Source organism: Equus asinus, chromosome 5, assembly GCF_041296235.1.
Source record: "Equus asinus isolate D_3611 breed Donkey chromosome 5, EquAss-T2T_v2, whole genome shotgun sequence".
In the NCBI taxonomy this organism is placed as follows: domain Eukaryota; kingdom Metazoa; phylum Chordata; class Mammalia; order Perissodactyla; family Equidae; genus Equus; species Equus asinus.
In genome coordinates this window covers 108,082,267-108,103,446 of record NC_091794.1, presented here as the reverse complement: position 1 = coordinate 108,103,446, position 21,180 = coordinate 108,082,267, and the positions used below count along the sequence as shown (strand labels likewise).

At 46.9% G+C, this 21,180-nt stretch overlaps 2 protein-coding genes across 3 annotated transcripts in view; one reads left to right on the top strand and one right to left on the bottom strand.

Annotated features, from left to right (window-relative positions):
- TNFRSF9 (TNF receptor superfamily member 9) overlaps positions 1 to 2,023 on the bottom strand; it is a 33,682-nt gene extending 31,659 nt beyond the window's left edge. The window contains exon 1 of the mRNA XM_070511171.1: positions 1,787 to 2,023. The gene's annotated coding sequence lies outside the window, so the exon portion shown is untranslated. The remainder of the gene's footprint in view (positions 1 to 1,786) is intronic.
- Positions 2,022 to 19,472, top strand: PARK7 (Parkinsonism associated deglycase). Of its 2 annotated transcripts, XM_070511174.1 has the most exons (8): positions 2,123 to 2,303; positions 3,291 to 3,407; positions 3,608 to 3,664; positions 4,754 to 4,855; positions 7,441 to 7,500; positions 8,391 to 8,460; positions 12,259 to 12,345; positions 19,098 to 19,472. In XM_070511174.1, exons 2-8 carry the CDS (start codon positions 3,318 to 3,320, stop codon positions 19,256 to 19,258), a joined length of 627 nt encoding a protein of 208 aa, XP_070367275.1. In that variant the 5' UTR covers positions 2,123 to 2,303; positions 3,291 to 3,317; the 3' UTR covers positions 19,259 to 19,472. The 2 variants fall into 2 exon arrangements, with proteins under 2 accessions (XP_070367276.1, XP_070367275.1); XM_070511175.1 differs by lacking the exon at positions 3,608 to 3,664 and having other exon boundaries at positions 2,022 to 2,303.
- The last annotated feature ends 1,708 nt before the right edge of the window (positions 19,473 to 21,180 follow it).

The window sequence follows — 21,180 nt, the reverse complement described above, 5'->3', positions numbered from 1 at the left end:
TTTAAAACTGTGTGCAGTGTATTCATTTGATAAAAACTAACGCTGACTCAGGTCCATTTCAGATCTTGACGGTAATGCAGCTGTCTCAGGAATGTTAACTAGGCTCATTCTTTCACTGCTAAACCATCTGTCTCACCATTTTTATTTTGCTGTGGCTATCTCCTGCTGCAGCAGGCCACCAGCATGGCTGGCTCCTTACAAGAGTTTATTATGGGAACTAGAGCAGAACAGCCTGTCTTCTCTTGGGTTTCCTTCCATTTACCTGAATCCCTCCTTGGTTCTTGAGGTGCACGTCTGACCACTTGCCTCCTCTCCCTGTCTGTCTCTTCTATTTCCCATGCTCCTTCAAAGCTAGAAGGGGGCGTTTTTTGCCTGTCACCTTTGCAAACAGCCAAAGGTGAAGTCATTCCAGAACTCCCAAAACGTTTTCTTCTTAAAATGTGAAATGATTAAAGACATTTAAAATTTTTGCACGAGTGCAGATTATTGCATAAATGAATGTACTTACAATTTTTAAAATTAAATAAAAACCATCTTCACCACCATTGTAAGGACCACGATATATGAAAGTCCTTTGTAAACCAACAAAGAAAATTAACGTTATTTCTTGAAAATAAACGTGTTTTTAATATCTAAATTGAAACTAAACAGTTGAGGGGCTGTGCAGTGGCGTAATGGTTAAGTTCATGCTCTCCACTTTGGTGCCCCACGGTTCACAGGTTCAGATCCTGGGCGTGTACCTGTACCTGAACCCACCACTGGCCAAGCCACGCTGTGGCAGCATCCCACATAAAATAGAGGAAGAATGGCACAAATGTTAACTCACCGCCAATCTTCCTCCCCCACCAAAACAAAACAGAAACACTTGACATCTGCAAAATACTGTTTGATCTCATGTATTACTGGTGAGAGTGCTTGTATGGAGTCGCTCAAATGTATTTCCCACTGGGGAATTTTCCCTCCAGTTATACCTGCACAAGGACAGATGAATGTCATTCAATGCTGTGCTGTCTGTACAGAAAACGACCGGAAATAACCTGTTATCAGTAGGGCACCAGTAAATAAACTGTGAAATATACTCATAATGGCATACTATCTATGGGGGGGGGGGGGGTGGAATGAGGAAGTTCTTTTTGATATGAAAAGATCTCCAAGATCTTCACTTAATAAGCTGGTGGCGGCGGGAGGGGACGTGCGGAACAATGTATACAATCTACTACATTTTTATGAGACAAGGAAAACAAGAGCACGTATTTGTATTTGCTAGTGCTTGCATAAAAAATACTGGAAAGATACCCAAGAAACTAATTATCTGTTACCTGTAGGTGTAGGGGTGGCACTGCATGGAGACAGACAGGAGCCGGTCTACACTTACCACTTCGGTTTTCGAAAGTGGTGCTAGTAGCAATATTCGAAAACTGCTAAAAATACAATTTGAGATTATAATTTCAATAGATTTAATCAAGTACTTGTTAGATTTACGTGCTCGGCACTGCGCCAGCCATGTGGATGCAGAGACAGCACTGGGATCTTTTTAAACTAATACACGTGAAACTACCGCGCCTAACTAATGAGGCGCAAGGGGAGCGGGGCCGACCGTGGGGGAGAGAAGGCGGCGAAGACCGTGAAGAGAGAGTCCTAACAGAGCGGAGGCGAAGCGGAGGGGCGTCCAGGAAAGAGGATCAATGCAAAGGGAGACGATGGTGCACAAAGGAAGCGTTAAGGAACTACTCTGGCTCGTGACAACACTTGCTTAAGGGAAGCCGCCGCGGGAGACGCATCACACCTCTGGGTTGTGGCAAACAGCAGGTTAAATCCAGCGGGCGCCGGGGCCAGGCCGGACCGTGCCACTGGCCGGGGGGAGATTTCGTGAGGATGCATGAGTCCACGGGATTCTCGTGGTGATGGGTGTTCCAAGGAACTATCCTAGGCGCACCGTCCGGACGCCGAAAGGCAGGCCGTCCCCCGCGGTTCTCCGAGGTGGGTTCGGCCGGATGTGACGTCACGGACGCGAGCGGTGTGCGTCTGCGCAATGCGGGGGGGTGGGGAGACCTGAGAGCTCGGGCACCGCGCGTCTGCGCAGTGGGGGACTGGAGAGCCGGGCGGGGCGGCGCGAGTCTGCGCAGTTTAGGGACGTGAGGGAGGCGGGGCAACGCGCGTCTGCGCAGTGCGGGGCTGAGGGCTGCGACTCGGGCGGTGCGCAGGCGTGGTGCCGTGCCTCGCTGTGTAGGCCGCTTGTGGTTCTGCAGTCCCAGGCGCAGGAGGAGAAGGGTCGCGTCTGTGGGAGGAGAGACGAGCTTCAGGTCGGGCCTGGGAAGCGCGGCGCGTGCGCAGGCCGTGGCGCTGCGGGCGGCGAGGGGGCGCCGGGCTTCCCGGCTGGACAGCCGGTGGGAGGGCACCACCCTCGGGGCTCCCCGAGCCCGCGCAGACCCGAGCCGGGGCCGTGATACTGCGGCTTCCCGCTGCCAGCGCAGCAGCGGCTGTAAAGCTTCCCACATCGTGCACAGGGCACCCCGCCAGATTGGAACTGCTGGTTAAGCGTGTGATTGTGGAAGTGGACTTATTAAAATCGATTTTGCATGATCGGCAAACTCCAGAAAATAGTCTAAAAACTATTCAGACCCTGGTTTAGCAGCTCTTGTTTACGATGAGGACTAAGTGTAAAGAGAGAGAATTTGGTTGGGTTGAGTTTGGTGAAGGGAATTCCCGTCTTTCTCCGTTATAAAAAAAAGTGTGCAGATATTTAGCACTGTTAACTCCCTCCAAATTTTTAGTACCATTATTGGAACTAAAAAAATCCCCTCCAAAAATCTTACTAAAAAATTGCTAAAAATTACTAAAAAAAAATTGCTAAAGACCGTGTATTTTGCTTTTTGCCCATGAAATTGTTGAGTCGTTTCTGTATGAAATAGTGCTTCAAAAAAGACGATTTTTTATCTCCCCGCATTGTGTGAAATTCGAGGCCCATGTACTTGTGTTTTAGGAAACCTCATTTGCGATATATTATTAGAAATTGAATTTTAAGAAACATGGTAAAAGGAAATCTAAACAATACTAACACGCCTTAGCAACCTGTGTTTTCATCTCAAAAGTACAGCGGTTGAAATTGTACTTTGTAAGCCACTATTAACCTAAAATGCTTTTTTCAGCTTCAGTTGTGTTGTCTATCAGGACCTTTTCCCTGGGAGGCACTTAGTTACTCTGCTTAAAAATGTTCCTCAACTTAAATTTTGGGCCTCTTCCAGGGTTGCAGTGAAAGTGTTTTGAAAATCCTTTTTTCTTTTTTTTAGTAAGTCTTTAAAAAGTGCAACATCAAAATGGCTTCAAAAAGAGCTCTGGTCATCCTGGCTAAAGGGGCAGAAGAGATGGAGACGGTCATCCCTGTAGATGTCATGAGACGAGCTGGAGTAAGTCCCCTGACATTTTCTAGCCCTCCTCCCCTTTACAACATTCTTGGGTTTTTAAAAGTCATTTTGAATAAAACATTCAATGTACTTTGTGAAATATTCAAACGTACACAAAAGTAGAGAGGCCATATAACAATAATTACTTATTTATCCATTGTCCACATGTAACACTTGCTAACATTTTGCCGTATTTCTTTCAGATCCATTTCTTGAAGAACAAATGCTTTAAAGAAGTAAAGCATTGCAAAGCCCTCTTTGTAAATGAAAAATCCTATTCCCCTTCTTCTGGCCCAGAGATAACTGCTGTCCTCACACTGATGTGTATCCATCCCATGAATGTCTTTAAAGTAGTATTAGACTGTAGTTCTCATTCTGCATGTCTGTATTATATATCTCTATATCTGTCTGTAACCATAGTGGAGACTTAAATAGCACATACTAGTGGCATTCTAAGCACTTATATAAACTTGTTTAAATGTTACAACAGTCCTATGAGTTATTGCCATTCTCATTTTACAGTTGAAGAAACTGAGGCACAGAGGCACCCAATAAAGTGCCCACACTGTAGAGTTAGTGAGTAGAAGAGCTGGTACTCAGACGTGGCACTCTGGCCCCTGAGTCTGTGAACCTGACATTCCTCTGGTTCTCATAAGTGGAGATTTGTGTAGATCCAGTTTGTGTATTTAAAATTGCTGTTTAGTATTGCACTGTGGGGATATGCCACAATCCATTCTTCTGTTACATTGTTTCATGGCATTACAGTACTGTAATAGTCTTGTGGAAGTTTTTCCAGGCTCTGTGCCTAAAAGTGGAATTGCTAGGCCAAAGGACAGTCCATAATTGGTATTACTAGATTTTGTCAAATGACTCTTCAAGAAGCTACCAACGTGTGGCCCATCAGCATTGTAGGAAAATTCCCCTTTTTCCAGTACTGGCTCTTGGTACTGTCAACTTTGTAAATTTTTGCAAGAAAAAGTAATATATTGCTGTTTTAACTTGCATTTCTGCCTTAAGAAAATACCATAAGGTTTTAATAGCAACAATAATTTTGCAAGATGGATTATTAGTAAGATGATCATGTTTTATTACCCAAAGCAGAACACGTGGGGGAAAGGACACTAACCAGACAGGGTGCCAGGACAGCATCTGTACGCCAGGACTCTCCCAGGCAAATCGGGACAGACCTAGTTATTAAATATATTTAGCCGACTTATTAGCTTAAAGTCAGCGTGGTTTTGTTACAGTATTTCCTGCCAAGTTATTTTAAAACACAGGACAGCTGTGAAATGTTACTCTAAACTTATGTTTCAGTGTTCTTAAATATCATGATGACATCTTTTCCTTAGATTAAGGTCACCATCGCGGGTCTGGCTGGAAAAGACCCAGTACAGTGTAGCCGAGATGTTGTCATTTGTCCTGATGCCAGTCTGGAAGATGCAAAGAAACAGGTTTGTTTTCCATACTTGGAATTATTCATTCCTGTGGCTTTATCAGTTTCTTGAAAAGTCTTTTGACTGCCTCTAAGGCTGTGGTGAGCACAGACTTATTTTAAGAAAGTTACTTTGCTTAGATGTCTTCCCCACTAGACGAAGCCCTGGGCAGTTGAGGATTTTGCTTTTCCCACGCTGTGTCCGTGGAACCTGGCAGTTGCCTGATAGCACACGTGCTCAGTGAGGGGGTGGGTGGGTGTGGATGGGGCACTTCATCAGGATTCTTCTGGCTTACGCAGGCAGGCTTGCCTCCTGTTATAACTTGGTTACCTGCTCTGAGAGAAGCAACTGCCACGTTGCCCATTCATTTCTTGTTTTTTATTCAAAAACTGCTCTTTACTTTTTCTTTTTCACTGACACAGACGGAGTTGTGTGACTCATTTTATGTGGAACACTCATACTTGATTAGTGGTTGGATTAAGGGAGGAGTAAGAGTTCTACTTAAATTGTGTCGGTTTTTCAGTATCTTTAGAATTACGGTTCTCACCTTTGAGGGTAACCAACACTTTTGGGGATCTGTCAAGAGCTGAGGTCCGTTTCCTCAGAAGCATGCCCGCCCACACACACACAGACACTTTTGCACATGCTTTCACAGGGTTCAGGCTTCCCGGGCCAGTGTGACAGGAGTGTGGGCCGTGCCCTTTTGGAACGGAGATGTGGCAGGAGAGGAGGCAGAGCCAGCTCCTGGATGGCCATTTGTGCCCTGCTGGGGAGCCCCAGAGCATGATTCCCCATGCTTGGCTGTCCTCATGCATAGAAAAAAGTGTATCCTTTTCTAGTAAATTCAGGTATTTCAGTGCTACATTGTGGAGAATTCAAATGTTGATAGTGACATAAATTGTTGAAATAGTCTAAATAGTGTGTTAAAAGTGAGAGATAGAAGTAAATATTCCTTCTCTGTTCTTTTTCGTCCTGTGGCATCTGGGTATTTTAGAACAGTAGTTACCTTTTGTGTCTGTTTATTGTTCAGTTCAGATTCTAAAAGGAATGAAAGAAATTCTATACTTAACGTATTTTCTTTTTTTTTTTTAAGATTTTTAAATTTTTCCTTTTTCTCCCCAAAGCCCCCCAGTACATAGTTGTGCATTTTTAGTTGTGGGTCCTTCTAGTTCTGGCATGTGGGACACCACCTCAGCATGACCTGATGAGTGGGGCCGTGTCTGTGCCCAGGATTCGAACCGGCGAAACCCTGGGCTGCCAAAGCGGAGCACTTAACCACTCGGCCATGGGGCTGGTCCCCATATTTTCTTTTTAGTTTTTAGTTAGGCTTGGTTTTAAAGCAACAGGATGGGGGCTGGCCCAGTGGCACAGCGGTTAAGTTTGTATGTTCCGATTCTTGGTGGCCCGGGGTTCATCGCTTTGGATCCTGGGTGTGGACATGGCACCGCTTGGCAAGCACCATGCTGTGGTGGGAGTCCCACATATAAAGTAGAGGAAGATGGGCACAGATGTTAGCTCAGGGCCAGTCTTCCTCAGCAAAATGAGGAGGATTAGCAGTAGTTAGCTCAGGGCTAATCTTCCTCAAAAATAAAAAGAAAACAGAATGTTTGTAGTCTTTAAAAGTAATTCTAAATAGTATATGTTGCACTAAGTATGTACTAAATTTTTATTTTGTAATTTTCTTATTATTTAAAACTTTAACTTCTTAAAGGATTGTTAAACCAATTTCCGTTTTGTAATTTCAGCAAGCTTGAAATCATTAGATGATGATGATGATGTTTTGGTGTTTGAGATACTAAAGTATTGTGTTATTTTTCTCTCCGAAGTTCCATTTTTCATAAAGTTAAAAATTTTTTTCTGTGCCTTTTACTTAAAATTTGTTTTTCTTTTGGGGCTGGCCCCGTGGCCGAGTGGTTAAGTTCGCGGGCTCCGCTGCAGGCGGCCCAGTGTTTCGTTGGTTCGAATCCTGGGCGCGGACATGGCACTGCTCATCAAACCACGCTGAGGCAGCGTCCCACATGCCACAACTAGAAGGACCCACAACGAAGAATATACAACTATGTACTGGGGGGCTTTGGGGAGAAAAAGGAAAAAAAAAAAAAAATTTGTTTTTCTTTTGATTGTTTTTCATTACTATGTACATTCTTGTTGAAAGATAATTTATACAGAATAGACATACATGAAGTCAAAATGCTAAATGTCCCCTCTCATTCTCCCGCTGTCTCCATCCCACACTGCCACCCATTAGCAGTAGGGGTCTCCTTTGTCTGTCAGGATCTGTATATGCAGACACATGTGGGGGACTTGTATGTATAATATATACGTGTATCTACATAAACGTGCGTTTGTTTTTACAACAATGAGGTCATGCTACGCCTACCATTCTGCCAGATGGACATCTTTTCATGTTTCTATATACAGATTTTCTGCGTATTTTGCACTTATGACAACATTCCGTCATAGTGGTACACCGTAATTTATTTAGCTGTTCTTTGAACAGTTTTTGCCATGACCCTCATTTAAAATACGAAAGTATTATTGGACTATCACTTTAATGCACTTTTCAAATGAAGTGTTTTCACTTTTTTTTTTAACTGTTACAGGGACCTTATGACGTAGTGGTTCTGCCAGGAGGTAATCTGGGTGCGCAGAATTTATCTGAGGTAAAAACTGCATAAAGAAAGTATTTCAGCATCTGCTTGTGTTCTCTTGCTTTTGTTATTAAAATGTTTCAGAAAGGTGGCTGTGAATAAAATAGGAACAGGTGAAATTAACAAAATAGTGTTCTAGCTTAATTAAAAAAAATTCTAATAACATTTACTGTAGGAGTAAGCTGAATTGGTGGAACAATTATTTATGAACAGATTCAGTGAATCGAGTCCAAAAAGACTGCTTTTTTTTCCCTGCAGCAGCAGCAGAATGACCTAATTTTGTGTTTTATGAAGGATTAAGCATAGAAAGATAAGAGATTGGCTGTCCACTCAACAGTCGGGGTTGCGAGGGTTGCAGGGGCCAGAGCTGCCAGTTTGAATGAAAAATGGCCTCAAAGGAAGCCACTGCTGCTTCATCTGAAGTGTTATGTGAAGAGTTGGCCTCCAGGAAGAAGGTGGGGGAAGGGCCCCGCAGACAGAAGCTCGTGAAGCTTCCAGTCAGGTCGAATCACACATTTGGGACTGCCAGACTCTGTTCCTGACTCTCCCATCTGAAAACAGCCGAAATGCCGCATTCCCTCCCTTCTGTTTCTTTCTCCCTGGAGTCCAAAATGGCAAGGGTCAACGTGCCCAAGGGAAATTGCTTTTCTCATCTCATCTTTAAACATCTTTAGGAAAAGGATGCTTTTCTCTTACAATAAAGTCCTTGATTGGGTTTAAGAACGCACAAAACATTATAAATTTGATAATTTTTGTATTGATGATTTAGAAATATTGTTGAAGAATAGTCAGATTGAAGATCGTGTGCTTTACGCTAAAATCAGATTCTACCAAAGTTTCTAGCCAGAAATTGGCTTGTGGCTTAATGATAACTTGGTGTGTTTTTGGTTTTCTTTGAATAGTCTGCTGCTGTTAAAGAGATACTGAAGGAACAAGAAAAGAGGAAAGGCCTCATAGCCGCCATCTGTGCAGGTAATGTCAGAACCAGCCTGTGTTAAAATGTGGTGTTGGTTTTTTCAAAAAATATGTGACGGGGTAGTCTGTAATCATAAGGTTTTGTTCCACATACGTCTTCCCCTTCATAAGGCACAAAGGACGTCTGTATTGATGTTTTTAGTTTGGGTGGCATGAAGTTGCTGTCGTTTCAGAAATGAGTCCAGTTGTTCTGTTTTCTGCTTCTCCGTGCCTTTGGTCTACATTCTATGAAACTTAGTGTTTTCCATGTTTAGTTGACCTCGGAGGAAATAAGACCCTCTGGAATTCAGAAACAGCTTGTTCCAGCAAATCTCTGTGCCAGAAAGTATTTGTGCCAGCACGCAGTCAGCAAGAATCAGTCAGACATAAACATCGCAGCTCTGCCCTGTGCTTGCCCTGGCTTCCGAGGCCTCGGGGTGCTTTCCGTCCGATCTCCAGTGTGGAGTGCTGGGCCTTAGGCATTCTGCTGTCTGCCACAGGATTTAGAAGAAGGTCATTGGTGCTGTGTAGATGTCCTCACGTCTTTGAAATTTAGTAGTATTTTGTTTTCTGATACCGTTTTTAAATCCATTCTTGTTGCTCTAATGTCATATGATGTTCTGCCATCTTGCACTTTTTCCCTAGTGTCATTTTGGCCAGTGTCTTCCTTGCTACAGATCTTTATTAAATGTCTGTCAAAAGAGCAAATAAATAAACGAATGGATGGGTGAGTGGTTTGATGAAATGACATGTTGATGTTTTGTTTCCTACAGTAGACTCTAGAAGTACAGCCTAGGGATCCTGGGGACTCTGCTTCAGAGCAGTGGTTCTCAGAGTTCTTTCAAAGGGCTCGTAAGGTCAAAGCAGATGCTACTAATACGTTGTTTGCCTTTTTCCTCCTCGTTCTCACAAGAGTGACATGAGAGTGTGGCAGTGCTGGCATTCGGGCATGGTGTGTGCTCTAGTATTCTACATAGTAAAAATCTCCCAGTTTTGATTTCTAACTTGGCAGTTGGTAGGTGTAATCCACATAAAAGCTAAAGAGGTGCGAGGACCTGAATGTTTGAGAACTGCTGCATTAGAGCCGGGGAGGGCCCCAGGGACCCACCACCCCGACAGGCCCTGTCCTTGGGGTCCGGTCCACACTAGCGTCTTTGCCTGTCCTGGGGGCGCGGGGATTTCTCTCTGCAGAGGTCGCTGCGGCCCAGCAGCTGCACCCCTTGGGGAGGGAGCCGCAGATCCAGTAGTCGTACAGTCGTCCTGCCCCCCATTCTTAGGTCTCTCACCAAAGGAACAAAGGAAGGGTTTGGGCTGGCTTTGTTCCTTTCTGACTGCTGAAAGTAAACATCACGTCAGTGTGTCCCCTGTGTCACTAAGTTAGCACAACTTATCAGCCACATCTGATCACTGTTGTGCTAGGCGAGCTGGAATGCCAAGCTCGGGAACTCAGGCCTTAGCGTCGTTTAAATCGACATTAAAAATAAACACACTCTAACGATGTGTTTGTGTTGTTGAACATCCTGCACTGCGCTTCTGGTTCCTGCAAAAAATAGGAAGAAGTGCAATAAGAAATAAGATGATTCTTAAGTGCTGTGGTTAGGAATCGGGAACTGTTGATTGAACTGAAAGAATATTAACTTTGCCCCTAACATTGAGTGAGTGAGAAATTGGAAGAGACTATTCTGAGCAGAAAATAAAATGAGATTCCCCCTGGGCGGGGGAGAGGGAAGGAAGCCTGGAGGGAAAGGAGCCAGCAGTCGTCAGGTGCCTGGGGCTAGGACACCTGGAGGGGCTGGGGGTGGCCCTGCTGTCCTTCCTCTAAGTGACCGCACGGTGGCGCTGTTGGCTTTGTCCTCGTGGCTGCCCAAGGGGATTCTGTCCCCTGTGGCCTCTGCTCCCATGCAGAGCTGCATCCCTGCTGGGACTCGGCCAAGCCTCATCCGCCAGGTTCAGGCAGTGGGAGGAGTGAAGTGTCTCCTCTCCAGTCTTCCAAATAGGTTTCTGAAGCCCCAGAAAGCAGTAATTATGAGCTTACCACCACAAGTGAGTAAGTTCATCAGTAGATTCCTACAGTCAACTGTAACAGAAATCCACTAACATTACTGTGGGCCGCAGTTTGATGACCTGAAGGGAGCAGGTGCAATCGCGGTCCTCGCTGCACGACCATCTCTTGAGGTTTGCTTTAAAGTATAAGATGACGTGAGTGATTATTTCTTATTTCCTAACATCTTACAAAATAAGAAGAGTAATACATGAATCCATTCAAATAAAAATTGAGTGACACTTATTCATTTTTATGTAACTCCTTTTCCCTTGGAGTCGGGCTGAACAGTGGAAGGTCAGTGGAGCGAGTGCTGAGCTTTGCTGGAGCTGAAGTGTGGGGCCCTGTCCCAGGCCTCCTCGCCCTGGCAATATGGAAGGCGAAGGGCTGTTCTAAAGCACGTTCCTGCAGGTGTGACATGAAGCCTTAGAAAGTGTTTTTTTGTGGTTTAGAGAAAAAAAGGTAGACTAACTACTTTTTAAAAAGTTTTAAGTTAATATAATAAAGGTATAAAACCTTGATTTTAGTTCTTTTTTTTTTTTAAAGATTTTATTTTTTCCTTTTTCTCCCCAAAGCCCCCCGGTACGTAGTTGTATATTCTTCGTTGTGGGTCCTTCTAGTTGTGGCATGTGGGACGCCGCCTCAGCGTGGTTTGATGAGCAGTGCCATGTCCGCGCCCAGGATTCGAACCAACGAAACACTGGGTCGCCTGCAGCGGAGCGCGCGGACTTAACCACTCGGCCATGGGGCCAGCCCAATTGATTTTAGTTCTTATTTGAGGACCATTACATACAAAATATGCTTGCGATTATCAGTGAATTGACCATTTTCAGCGAATATATTTAGATAAAAATCTCAAGTTAGCAACCGCATGTTTTTAAAAACTTCATTTTAAAAGGGAAGACTAGTGGATCACAAACTGACACTTGCGCTTGGTTCTTCTCTTAAGTAGTTTTAGGGGCCGGCCCCGTGGCCGAGTGGTTAAGTTCACGCGTTCCGCTTCAGCGACCCAGGGTTTCGCTGGTTCAGATCCTGGACAACGACGTGGCACTGCTCGTCAGGCCATGCTGAGGTGGTGTCCCACATGCTACAACTAGAAGGACCCACAACTAAAAAAATATACAACTGTGTGCTAGGGGGACTTGGGGAGAAAAAGCAGGGGGAAAAGAAGGTAGTCTTAATCAAGAAACTCTAGTGCCTTTGTATCTCAGGCTTGTAGGCATTTCACAAGTATCTCCTTCAGGGCTGGACGCTGTCCTCTTCATTTTGATAACCTTCTACCTGGTGTGTTTGGATGGATGAATGGATGAGCGCTCATTGTTCATTTTCAAGTAGAATATAAAATTAGCCTGTGAGACAGCAGTCAAGTCCAGAGGTTTGGAGAGTGCCAGGTGCCTCTAATGCGTAACTGCAGCTTTTATTTGCTAAGAGTAAGGCAAGCCCTCAGTGGTGCCCCCTCCTTTGCACCCCTGACATCCTTGCTGCCTGCTCCTCGGGGCCACAGCCTGTTTATCTGTATACTTGGATATCAAGCTGGATCTTTCTGAGTAAATGTTGTTGAAGTATTTTGAGTTTGTACACTTTTGCCAGATGTGCTCAGCAGATGGTTTATTATAGACATTTTACCTCTCATACCAAGAAGTATTTAATTTCAGAATCATAAGTATATTTTAGGTAAGAGCCTCCTGATTTTGAGGAATACTTTTCTGTTGCAGTTTTTAAAACGCGGGTTTTCCATATCTCCACGTAAATCTTTCTATTAATCGTCTTTTTAGGTCCTACGGCTCTCTTGGCTCATGAAATAGGTTTTGGAAGCAAAGTTACAACACACCCACAGGCTAAGGACAAGATAATGAATGGAAGTAAGTATATGCTTAGATTTTCATGTTGAAAAGCTCTCATTTAGCATTGTTTCCCACTCAGTATAATCTAATCCGTAGAGATCCTGTGTGGCTTGAGGTGTGGCGTGTCCCTCGCTCTCTTTGCACGTGTTTCACTAGACGGGGGAGCTGACGTGGGGTGGAGAGGTGGTGTGTGCCTGTGTCTGTACCCTGATGGGCGGCGTAGCGGCTACGCCGGAGGCCAGCCAGACTCCTGATTGTCAGAGATGGAAGTGATTGCGAAATGTCAGTTAACTAGTATCCTTACTAAAGGCTTTGCCGGTGCCCTGAGGGTAAATTTGAAACCTCGACAGCAGTTTCAGAAAGTGCCCTTTTGCCCACAGTCCGGAGTACAGTGAGCAGTGCTCCCTGCCTTCAGAGAAGGCCTAGGTGGCAGGGCTGTTGGCTTCGGTGACTTGTTTCTTTCATAAATATCAGCTAGACCTTTAACTTCTTTTAGACTAGCCCTGAGCTAACATCTGCCAATCCCCCTCTTTTTGCTGAGGAAGTCTGGCCCTGAGCTAACATCCGTGCCCAACTTCCTCTACCTTATGTGTGGGATGCCTGTCATACCTTGGCTTGCCAAGTGGTGCCATGTCCACACCCGGGATCCAAACTGGCGAACCCCGAGACGCCAAGAAGCAGAATGTGTGAACTTAACTGCTGCGCCACTGGGCCAGCCCTGACCTTTAACTTTTATTAACTTATTTTTATAAAAAAAGTTTCTATTCATGGTAAAAAAAAAAATGCAAACGGTATAGAAGGCGGTGAAATAATTAATATTCCTCTTCTCCAACTTCCCTCCTTTGTATTTTTCAGAGATGACTTCTGTTAAAAGCTTCTTGTGTAACTTTAGAATTTTCTCTCTACATACTCATTGTCCTTCGTAGTGTAATATTTTTACTCAAATGAGATCTAAGTACATTGCTCTGCAGTTTGCTTATTTCACCTATTTTTTTTTTGTAATTTATCAAATATTTGTCTAATTCTCTTGTGTTGCTCCTTGTTTGGAGGCTGTAAAAGAAGCATGGCATCGTCTCTGTCCTCTGGGAGTTAACAGCTTGCAGAGATGTATACATCAAATTTAAAAATACAGGGCAGCCTATAATTAACAGAAAACCGTGAAACCGAGCACCTGCACGTACAGCTGTGTGGGAATGGCTGCTTCCTCGGTGGCAGCTCCTGCTGCTCAGTGGGACATTCTGAGCGCCAGCCAGGTCGTGCCTTTGGTCAGGCAGGTGGCACCTTCCTCTGCCATCTGTCCCTGGAGTGCATGTAACAGAGAGGCAGAGCCCTGGGACTTGCAAAGAGAAAGAAATCACACTAGTGTGGGTAATTGCAAGAGCATCAGCGGTTTCCAGTCAGAAGCCAAAAGTGGTTCAACCAGCGTTCAGCCAGTGAGGAAACTGAGTGGCTGGCTCTGCGTAGAACATGAGCCACCCAGAGACCAGTGAAGGAACAGAAAGTCAAATGATAGTAACTAGTCTGATTTGAAGACACCTGTGCAATGGGAACATTTTCTCCCCCTCAGTCCTGCTCTCTGCTTATTCTGAACTAAAACAAAACGTAGGACAGTTATGTTGTCTTTTCACAGTCAAGTAAAATGATGCATTTTTCATTATATTACTTTTTTAAGAAAATTAATAGACCTTATTTTTTTAGCAGTTTTAGGTTCACAGCAAAATTCAGCAGAAAGTACAGCTTTCCCGTATACCCCCTGTACCGGCACATGTGCAGTCTCCCCCCACCAGCTTGTGTCGCTGCACCAGGTGGACATGTTACAGTTGGTGAACCTGCGTTGACATGTCACCAGCACCCAAAGTCCGTAGTTTACGTTAGAGTTCACTCTTGGTGTTGGACATTCTGCATATTCTTAAATTTGATCCACAGTAGTATTTTCTTGAAAATTTATAATTTTATTGTAGTTGTTAGAAAGATAGTAGATTGTCAATAAAAACATCTGTGTGAAAATTGATTTTAAAAAAAGGCTCTGGCTTCTGGGCATTTTTTAGTATAGGCATTGCATTTACTCTGAGCCATGGAGAGGTTTTGGACGGTGGGAAGGAGCGGGCTCAGGTTCCTTGAGTAGTTGTGGTGTGTTAGCAGGAAGACCCCAGTAGAACACACTCCTGTGTTATCTGAAGGTGTGTCTCTTGTGTCTGTTTTCTTGTAATGCCCCAGGAACACTGAGGTTGATCAGGAAGAGAAAAAGATGAGACTGTGACCCCTCAGGTGTTTGCATAGTACGTTCACATGCGTTATTTCCACGGCGGCCCGCAGTCCCTACTGCCCGATAAGGTGGGTGCTGACTTCACCGATGGGGCAGCGGAGGCTCAGGAAGGCGAGGCCACTAGCCCAGGATCCGTCCGGAACCCAGGCCCAGCCTCTGTCCTTGTCAGGTTCCCACATACAATTAAGTTACCAGGCATCAAATTTAGTCACTAAGTCCTATTTTGAGAAAAAATGTTTGAAATGTCTGCCCCTTCAGAGCATTCTGAGACGTGGAGCTGTGATCGCTTCTGGGCATCTGGTCCCGTGAGGCCCTTCTGCTTGTCCTCATCCTGAGCTTGATAGGTCAGGGTGACATTGTCCCCTGAGATGAGCAGGCCAGTCTGAAGGGCTGTCCTGCCATTTCTCAGTGTTTACTGTAAGTGAGTTGTGACTTTCGTGGTTTTTTCAGTTCTCATTTGTCCATTGTTTTAGTAGGCATCTAAATGCCTGGTCATGTAGATGAGTAGTGAGGAGCAGGGTCTCGAGCCAGACAATGTGGCTGTGGCTCCCAACTCCACCACTCACTGTGTGACTGTGGGCAGGTTCCTTAACCTCTCTGAGCCTCAGTTTCCTCGTCTGTCATCTGAGGATAACAGTAGCGCCTGCCTCAGGGTTGTTGACAGGCTCAGTGAGTTAATATGTGAAACACACTAGAACACTGCTTGGCATGCAGCCCGTGCTGGAGAACGGCGAGCTGGTTGGTGCCCAGCTCTGGGCCAAGTGCTGGGAACACGGCAGTGAACGGGCTGCCCTCCACTGGCCACTGTCCCTGCTCATACCACCACTTCGTACTGGTGTTTGGCTTGATTGATTCCCACGATAGCCCTTTGGGGCTGGTATCATCCCCATTTTACAGACGAGGAAAGTGAGGCTCAGAGGTCGGACAGTTCCTAAAGGACAGACCTGGGGTTTGAACCCCGCTGCTGTGCTGGAGGGTGGGGGTCGGCGACTCTCCCTAAGGGGCCGGGTAGTAACAGCTTGGGCTTTCCGGGCCTTCGGGTCTGGCAGCTCCTCAGCGGCAGCTCTAAGGAGCCACAGACCAGGAGCTGACGTTTGCGCCTGCCGGACGACCCCCGTTTGCTGACCCCTTTCCCCCAGCCTCACCACTTGCTTTGTCTCTGAAGAGACTTCCCGGATTTGGGTGTTTGTATAAAGTTAAAAGAAGTTAATGCCTCGTGCCCGATGGCACGTGGGGTGTAAATTTGCTGAGTTCCTGAGTCCCATCCGCTGCCGTGTGCGGCGCCCTTGCTGGTGGGCTGCGCACGCGTGGTTTTTCTTCGCCATCGCCACTAGGTGGAGGTAGTCGATCGGGGTGGACCTTTTGTTCTTCCTGGTTGAAATTTTGAAAACTCTGGACCTTCTTTAACCAGTTGAAGCTCTGTTGGCAGTATTTTACCCACAAAGAGCTTGTTACGTGAACTGTTTAGAATGGTGCCTCGCGCTGTGCGGTCCAGGCAGTTGGTCTCAGCGCTGAAGACCCGGCCCAGCCGGTTTTCTAGTTGAGCATTTGAAATTATCTCAACCTGGCTTATCCATCAGTAAATGAGGCTGGATTATGAAAACCTTTTCCCCTCAAACCAGGGACCTCTTTTCCTCTACAATGGTGTAACTAGGAAATTTTTGATGTACTGTATTCGGTTATTTCAGTGGGTGCCTTGGTTTTTAATGAGGACAGTAAGATGTATACTGTGGTTTTGTTTATCCCCTTTGAAAGGACATCAGTATGTGGTCTCTAAAGATCATTCATACAGCAGAAGGATGTTGCTTCTGCTTTAAGGGGGTCATTAGGTGATTTTTTGTTTTTCAAGGTTGGCCCTGAGCTAACATCTGTTGCCACTCTTTTTTTTTCCCTCCTCCTTCTCCCCAGAGCCCCCCCAGTACATAGTAGTATACTCTAGTTGTAGGTTCTTCTGCTGTGTGGGACACCTCCTCAGCATGGCCTGATGAACGGTGCCATGTCCAAGACCAGGCTCTGAACTGGCAAAACTCTGGGCCGCCAAAGTGGAGTGTGCAAACTTAACCACTCGGTCCCAGGGCCGGCCCCATGTGATTTTTTTTTAATGTATCTGTTGAACAGGCATTTCCTGAACACTTGCTTAGGCTCTGGCAACAGAAAGAGGACCAAGACAGAGCCGTGCCCTCAGGCATCCTCAGGTTGGTGGGGGACACTGGTGTGGCCTCACTGAATTTAGGGGTGGGGAAGAAAGGTGGTCAGAGGTGGTGTGTGTGCCTGACTCAACTTGCAGTGACAGGATGTCGCAAGAGGAACCTCGTCGGCCTTAACCCCTCCCCCAAATCTGTTTGTCCTTCACGTCCATGATGAGTGGCAACATCACCCACCCAGTTGCCTGGGACAGACAGCCGGGAGTCATCCTTGACGCCTGCCCACGGCCCACCCTTCACCAGGTTCCGGCAATCTTATCTCTAAGACACATCTCCAACCTCCATTTCCCGCCTACTGCCACTGTCCCCGTCCAGGTCACCGTGAGCGCCCACCTGGACAGCAGGTTCTTTTCTGTCTCCCTTCGGGTTCCTTCCAGGCCAGCCTCTGTGCAGGCCAGACCCAGGGGGCTTGCACACTGTGACGTGGAGTTGAGTCACCATTAGGTGCTGGAGAAATTTGGCAGAGGGGAGAGAGCTGAGTATGCTCTGAGTTACACTCGGGAAAGGTTCCTGTTTTGGGGGTGCTGAGCATGGAGTGGAGGGGGGAGAGCCAGAAGGAAGGGCTGTAACGCAGACATCCTGCTGAAAGGTGGTGGACGCGGAGAGGAGAGAACGGGAAACGTTCATCCGTTCCTTCCTTCACCTGATCCCTGGGGACGCCTCCTGGGTGCCATCAGTTTTCTAGGCCAGACGGGGGCAGATGAAGGCCCAGCCTCTTAAAGAGTAGAGAGTAAACACGGAGACAGATTGTTTACAGATTGTGTCACTGCCGGGGGGGGGGGGGGGGGGGGGGAGGGCGGGCTGTGATCGAGTGACTTGGTTTAGAGAGGGCGGTCACAGATAACGTCTCTGAGGGGTTGGTGCTGATGCTGAAACCAAGGGTGAAGAGCTGAGAAGAGTTTCCTGGGCAGAGGGAGCGGCCTGCGCAGCTCTTCCTGGGGCAGGAAGGGTGATGTGCTCAGTGACCGAGAGCTCCAGGTGGGAGAGGGTGGGGACAAGCTGGGGTGGGCGGAGGCCAGGTCCCATGGGGTCCTGCTGCACCATGAGGAGTTGGAGCCTGGTTCTGTGTTCAGTGGGAGGTTGATGGCTGCCTGGTGTGGGCTGAGAGCCTGAGGAGACCCCAGGCCAGAGACATGCCCAGAAGCCGTGTCATTTCCTAAATGTGAGTATAGGAGATGCACATTCTCGTTACTCTGTTTGCACACACACAGCTAGTTGGGGACGCAGGAGTCGCCCCGCCCGTGGGAAATGAATGCGGCTCTCCCTCTCCCCCGCCATATGTTACGTGTGATTTTCGTTTGTTTTTGAGACAGCAGAGAGCGCGTGCCCCCTAGTCTGCCCAAACAGGTTGTTTCTACCTTCAACACCGTTCCACCCTCAGCCTCCTTCCCCTCAGCATTTTGTAGGGAAGGAAAAATAATTTTCTCTCTACCCTTCTGAGTTCTTGGCTGAGACCCTTGTAATAGAAGACAGATCAACAAGAGGAAAAGACAGGGAAGGTCATTAACATCTCTACCTAACGTTTTCATGGGAGAGACCCAGGGAGGCATGAGGAGCTCCCTGAGGGGCTTGGAGTTCAGACTCAGCACCAGCTTTGTAGGGAGGGGGGAGCCAGGCCTCTGGAGGGTGAAGGATTTGCCGGGAAGGTGAATGGGCCCTCAGGGAACAGATGGGAGGAATGACAGTTTGTGACAAAGTTTGGGTGTGGTGCCGCCTCTGGTTTCCTCTCCTGTGACAAGAGTCCCTCCTGCCAGTTGATGAAACTCTGGGAGGAGATCTGTGACAACTGATCCCTTGGAGGCTCTGTCCTCAGGCAGATAAGGTGCCTTCAGCTCAAAATAACCCGTCTGCCGAAGCTGCGTGTTCGGCGGTGGCGTGTCCTGAACTCCTGCAGTCGGCTTTTGGGGCGGCATGTTCCCTTCCGTTCATGGAATTGACACTTGAGCATTCGTTGTATGCTAGAAATGTGACTGATTAGCATGCATTCCGACCTCTCCCTCGTCACTGTCGAGGTCTAACGCAGCAGCATTAGCTTAGTGTATTTATTGGTTCCGTCTAAACAGGTGTCGTTTCTCTGGTGCTTCACAGACCGCAGCTTCTTTACTGTCTTCGTGCTGTGTGTGGAACAGCTTGAAGTGCCCAGTGGATGTTGGAACGGCCGGCCACAGGGTGGGTGGTTGGTTGGTTTGAGTTTCTCTGAGCCCAGTAACATGCAGTAACAGGGACTTGAACTGCTGGATGATGCTTCTTGTCCAGCGTAGCCCATTAGGATGTAACCCTTTTTTATTTTTACATCGAAGGTCATTACAGCTACTCTGAGAACCGCGTGGAGAAGGACGGCCTGATCCTCACCAGCCGAGGGCCTGGAACCAGCTTTGAGTTCGCTCTGGCCATCATCGAGGCGCTGAGCGGCAAGGAGGTGGCTGATCAAGTGAAGGCTCCCCTTGTTCTCAAAGATTAGAGCAGAAATATTTGAAAATGGGTCAGAACTGGGCCGTCTGTCATCCCTTCTCGCCATGTTCCCTGTAAACACAATGGGTGGTTAACGTGCGGAGAAGCCGTCGTCACTGCCCTCGTGACGTTTAGTTGTGAAGTGACAGCCACACAGATTCCTGGACCTGCAGTTGTGTCCCCACATTTCTGAATGCGGAATAAACAGCACATTTAGCAAACTACTGATTGGTCCTCCTTTTGTCTCCTGTTTCTCTTGTGAAACCACATTCCTTATGAGCTTCTTTTGCAGCTCCTGACTGTTGATAGAGCGACTGAAATAAGTGAGCAGTGAGCACATTTTACACAGCAAGGAGGAAAAGCATAAAAACAAAGATTTAGGAGGCTTGTGGATTCCCTACCTTCATTAACTGTAGCTTTTTTTTTTTTTGAGCGAGATTCACCCTGAGCTAACATCCATTGCTCTTTTTTTGCTTGAGGAAGATTATCCTTGAGCTAACATCAGTGTCAGTCTTCCTGTACTTTGCATGTGGGACACCGCCACAGCTTGGCTGATGAGTGGAGTACGTCCGCACCTAGGATCAGAACCTGTGAACCCGGGCCGCCGAAGCGAAGCACTCAGAACTTGAACCACTCGGCCACGGGGCCAGCCCCACATTAACTGTATCTTTAATGTGCTATTAAAACATACCAATAAACTTGGCTGCAATGGTGAATTTTTGTAAACTATTTCCTTTTTCCATTGCAGAAAGAGTCCTCAGATGGAATTGAAAAGTTTTCAAGACTGGCCCAGCCTCTATTTTCCCTTCCTTAGGTGAACACCCAACTGCCTCGGGCGGTGGGTAAAATGCACCCCAAGGAGGGGCGGCAACCCAGCCCAGCCAATCAGAGCCCAAATGCTCTGACCACATGACCCAGGTGAGACTAGTCAGCTGATGAGACTCAGTTGGGGGCCTCTGTGTACCTGCTGGTGTTCTCTCTGTGCTGGGTGTCAAGAGCACAGGCGGTAAACCTGGAGCCACGGCAGCCACCTTGTCACTGTGAGGAAAGAGCCCGTCCAAAAATGGCTCTAACATGAGAGAGGGAATCCCAAGAACAGGACCTGACCCAAGGTCCAGCTGCACCCGAGCAAGAACAACCAGACTTGTCAACAGGAGCCAGCAAATTCCGCTTTTTTGTCTCATCACTAACAAGTGACTGACCCGATGGCAGAGGAATCCAGTGCTGGTCGGGCCTCTGAAAACAGCTGGGCTGCTAAGTAAGACTTTAGTGCTTAGTGGCACTTTGCTCAACGGCCTGCTCTTTGGGTATCCTTTCTGACTCTCCTCTTCCTTTTTCCCTTCCCTCCCATGGCATAGAACAAGTGTCAGCAAACTTTCTGAAAAGCCCAGTGGTAAATATTTTGGACGCGGGGGCCGTGAAGTGTCTGTCACAACTACTGAACTCTGTGGCACAAAAGCAGCCCCAGGCGGTGGGTTGGGAGTGATCGCAGCTGTGTCCCAAGCCAACATTGGTAGCACTGGGCAGCAGTGGGGCGTTGGCCCTTGGCCCATGGTTTGCCAGCCCCGGACCAGAAGGCAAGGCCAGTGTTAATTTTTTAAAATGCGTACATATGTAATTGAACATTTTGATAAGGACTACAAAGATGTGGAGAGAACAGGAGACGCTTGCTTTACACAGTGGGGGTGTGGACCCAAGGGGAGGCCTCTTGGGAAGTGATGCTGAAGCTGATGCTGTCCCTACTGTGTGCCAAGCCCTGTTCCTGGTGCTGGGAATAAGCCATTGAGAGACACACAGTGTGTCCTCATAGATCTTGTGTTGTGGGAGAGGGAGAGAGAGAAAAACAAATATAGGAATATTTACATTCTGTGAAGGAAGGTAGAGTAAGGAGGCAGTGCCTGCAGGGTGGTTAGAGAAGGCACCTCAGGGGAA

What these genes read in the sequence shown, in the direction of transcription:
- PARK7 (XM_070511174.1), top strand. Translation starts at nt 3,318, where the DNA reads ATGGCTTCAAAAAGAGCTCTGGTCATCCTGGCTAAAGGGGCAGAAGAG. An exon ending in ATGTCATGAGACGAGCTGGA is followed by an intron (nt 3,408 to 3,607) that starts GTAAGTCCCCTG and finishes TATTTCTTTCAG; the next exon opens with ATCCATTTCTTGAAGAACAA. An exon ending in GGACAAGATAATGAATGGAA is followed by an intron (nt 12,346 to 19,097) that starts GTAAGTATATGC and finishes TTTACATCGAAG; the next exon opens with GTCATTACAGCTACTCTGAG.